Source organism: Cryptomeria japonica, chromosome 10, assembly GCF_030272615.1.
Source record: "Cryptomeria japonica chromosome 10, Sugi_1.0, whole genome shotgun sequence".
Classification (NCBI taxonomy): Eukaryota; Viridiplantae; Streptophyta; class Pinopsida; order Cupressales; family Cupressaceae; genus Cryptomeria; species Cryptomeria japonica.
Genome location: NC_081414.1, coordinates 715527835 through 715531697, shown reverse-complemented (window position 1 = coordinate 715531697; position 3863 = coordinate 715527835). Strand labels below are relative to the sequence as shown.

Below are 3863 nucleotides of genomic sequence, written 5' to 3'. Positions count from 1 at the left end.
ACCAATGTTGTGAATTCCTTAACCAAAATTGGTGTTTGTAGCCATTGAAGCATAGTGTCATTGTGAAGGAACCTTTAATTTATAGAAGATAAGAATGGAATGTTGATTATGAACTTAAACCCCACCTCTGCATCACCCAATAACGTCAAATTTTGTGACCACATGATCTAATATTTTATGCCCATGGCTGAAACCTAAAAGTACCTTAGCCCATTTCTTTTTCTTATCAACCAGAAAACTGTATAATCATGATTCACAATGGTCCTGGATAGCTCAATACAATCAGGGAAATACTGAAATTCAGGAGTTCTATGTCAACAATAGGTTATCTTGCTAGATTTTAAGATAATTTGCCTCCATGGGAACTAGTATGATCTAATTTTCTACTTTTAAAGGTTGTATGAGAGTCGGTAATGGAGAGTTAAAAGCTACAAGTACCAGAAGATGACTACTTTTTATTTTATTTTCAGCCAAAGACTTCGAGAATCAAAACATGTTCGAGATAATGAAAGCAGTCTATCAACCAATACAATATATGAGAAAAAAAATGTGTCATCGTAGGGCGTGTTGCTACTTACCTTACTTGATTCCCCGTGTAGATACATTTCTTTGAGGCAAAGAGATTGACAACACTTAAGTAATGCATAGTGAGGGCACTAAACTCTTTAATCTCTGTTTAAGTAAGACTCAAGCTTCTCTTAGGTCACAACAGTCATCAAAGAGCACATGAAACATTATAATTAAAAACATTATATTATACGTTTTGTACGCTTAAAATAATTTACATGCTTTGCATCCTAAAGTCTATGCAACAAGCCTACAACACCTCATATTAGCCTTTCTTTAGTAGCAAACCAAATAACGTCTATGCGATAGGATAAAATCATGACTAGCTTTAATAGCAACATGATCAAGATGGCTTGAAGACTAGTTACCTAATCAATTGCAAATGGAATAAAACACTTAAGACTAGTTTTGTCCCCAAACAAGTGAAGGCATGATAATGTAAATGAAGAAGTGTCCTACAATATAATCAAATCTCATATTGTATAGACTACCTTTAAGTACAGAAATGAATGCTTTTTACTTTCCATCCATTCTGGTTCTTATCTATTTCCTTATCTGAAATCTTGTCGTCCTCATTATATATCGAAAGTTGTGTAGGTTCATATCATTTTAAAACATTGGCTAAAAATCTGTTTAATATTTTGTACGAAAAAGCTGCAGTGAAAATTGTCTAATCACGATGAGACAACAATCTTGGTGAACCAGGTGTGAAAGGATTTTCAAGTACCATAGGCCAGTTTTGAGTGGACGGTGCATTAATCTTTCCTAGAGCTTTCAATTCTTTTCAAGTACTAAATAAATACGGTTCAAATGTCTGGATAGACGTTCTGAATATACGGTTGACGTATTCGCTGAAGAGAATAATACAGACGTATTCGCTGAAGAGAATAATACAGACGTATACTGAACAGCAGCTCATGTTAAATGCAATAATTATATATTTTACAATATCATACAAAGTAACAACATATACAAATAAAGCTATGAGATTTCCAAAAATACCCACAATCGAATTCGGAAAATTTCATTAGAAAACATATACGAATTTAATGAAACATTTACTATACTGCAGATCATTGTTTTTAACCCTTTTTTTTGGGATTAATACAACAGATCTTTCTAAACATTGGCAGAAAATTGTGTTCTCATATCCCAAGACTTCAAAGAGTTCGGCAAGCAAGAAAATTGTGTTCTCATATCCTTAAATTTACTCGAGGTAAAAATTCTTTTCGTTCTCCTCTCTGTACGTGAATGAGACGTAATTGAAGATGATTATTCTATGTTTTTGATACGGCGCTGTTACGTACAATAATTCCAAATCGTTGAATTAGCTTAAAGAGACTCATATGGACATTTATTGAACAGTACCTCAGGTTAAATGCAATAGTTATATATCTTACAATATCGTTTTAAATAACAAGGTACATATACGAATGTAATTCACCATTCATTTATAATCACAAGGCTTGCTAAATATGTGGCAGAACAATCAAGACACATCATTCTGCACTTTACCAGAACATTGACTTATGATATCTTTGTAAGACTTAAAGCCGTTTGACAAGTATGTGATCCTTAAGCAGAGCTAGAGAAAACTAACACAACCTTCATTATAACTAGCACCAAGTGCACTTATACTCTACTCTATGCATACATCTATGCTAAATCTTCTAGCTATCTTTTGCTTCTCGTTCTTCATGGAGATTCTTCGGATCAGATCCTGTATACTTGGCTGGTTTTCCTGTACCCTTCTTGCTTCCCGGTTTATCATCATGGTGTGGACCAGATCCTGTATTATTGCCTGGATTTGTTGGAGCCTAGACCCACAAACAACCACCAAAATCCAAGAGTTAACGAAATAGTTTGTAAAATGATGAATTGTTTCTTTGTTCTTTTGAGAACACGTTTCTGTCACAGATTAAGCCCAAAAACACGCCATAGAGAAGAAGTACAATTACAACCAAGAGCTTAAACAATCTGTGTGCTCTGACTTAGACTTTACCTTAAATAAAATCGACAAACAATTAAAACACGTTATGCCCACATCAGTAACTAAAACACTAAAACTTCTAACTTGCAAGTGGTAGGCGGTCAATGGTTCAAAACTGTACAAACAATAAAGTAATCTGAAGTAGCTGTTCAATGTTGTGTAGAATGTAATACTTACAGATGAAAACATTTGAACGAGTCCTCCGGAGATAGGCTTTGGTGTCCTGGTGAAAATACTGGTAGCTTTCTCAACCATATTGCCATCTTCTCCTGAGAAAATACACCCAAATCCAAATAAGTGTAAATTAAAAGAACGAAGAAGAATGGTATAGGTAGAAAGAGAACTATTTATTCAAGATTTGACTAAGAAATTAAACTTTTTCTGAAGATTTCCTTGGCACCTGGGGTCTGAGCAGGCTTACCAGTATGTCCGTTTGAAACATAAGGAAAGCCGCGTTGAATAAAACCTACATTTCTCAGAGTAGTGGGATTGGAGAATTTGAGCCCCCTTACCCAAATGTTAGCCATGTTGAACCACTGGTAGGAGTCATCGATAGTTCCACTTCTACTTATAATAGATATTTTCTCCTTCACTAGTGAGTTCAGTCCTTCCAAGAAATTGAACAGAAATTGCAGAAGTAAACCCAGTGAGTTTCGCAGAAGCCATCAGACTGCACATTTCCACATTTGACCGTAATAATAAAATAAATAAAAATGTGTGCAATAAATTCGTGGAAAGTCCTCCATTTTGTCCCATATAAGATAGGGCTTCTGCGTAATAACCTAATTTTGTCGTTTACGATGGTGGTAAGAAAAGTTTCAGTATTGAAATATCTTTAAAGAGATACTCATTTTATCACTTCGTTTGTAGTTAAGTGGCGTGCATGATGGAAATTATTGCAAATCTTTCTACCAGGGTACAACTATTGTCGGCAGGAGTTTGGTCTAAATGTTACAACTAATATATAGTATGCTTTAAAGGCATTCAAAATTTATAATTCTATCGCTGTCTATAAAGTAAATTTTATTTAATATTAATGAAATTGTGTTTATTAGGTGCCTTGGTCATTTACAGCGACATTCGTCTATTTTTGGAGGCTTCCTCTACTTTATAAGATATTCATAAAGAAAGAAAAAAAAAGCGTAGTTTATTCAAATATGATTATAAATTATAAACAATTTTTTTTGTTATAAATAGATTGAATATATAATTTTATATCTTTATGTGAATCTTTATTGATTATGATAGAATATTTATTAGTTCCCCTTAAGGAACACTTATGCATTCATTGCATTTAACTTTTTCA

At 33.7% G+C, this 3863-nt stretch overlaps 1 protein-coding gene across 3 annotated transcripts; it reads right to left on the bottom strand.

The window, feature by feature from the left end:
* Window positions 1-1936: 1936 nt before the first annotated feature.
* Window positions 1937-3236, bottom strand: LOC131029257 (uncharacterized). 3 transcript variants are annotated; one of them, XM_057959677.2, is made up of 3 exons: window positions 2979-3236; window positions 2735-2826; window positions 1937-2384 (listed from the first exon to the last, which is right to left on the bottom strand). In XM_057959677.2, exons 1-3 carry the CDS (start codon window positions 3082-3084, stop codon window positions 2238-2240), a joined length of 345 nt encoding a protein of 114 aa, XP_057815660.2. In that variant the 5' UTR covers window positions 3085-3236; the 3' UTR covers window positions 1937-2237. The 3 variants fall into 3 exon arrangements, with proteins under 3 accessions (XP_057815660.2, XP_057815661.1, XP_057815659.2); XM_057959678.2 differs by having other exon boundaries at window positions 3070-3219; XM_057959676.2 differs by having other exon boundaries at window positions 2958-3217.
* Between the last annotated feature and the right edge of the window lie 627 nt (window positions 3237-3863).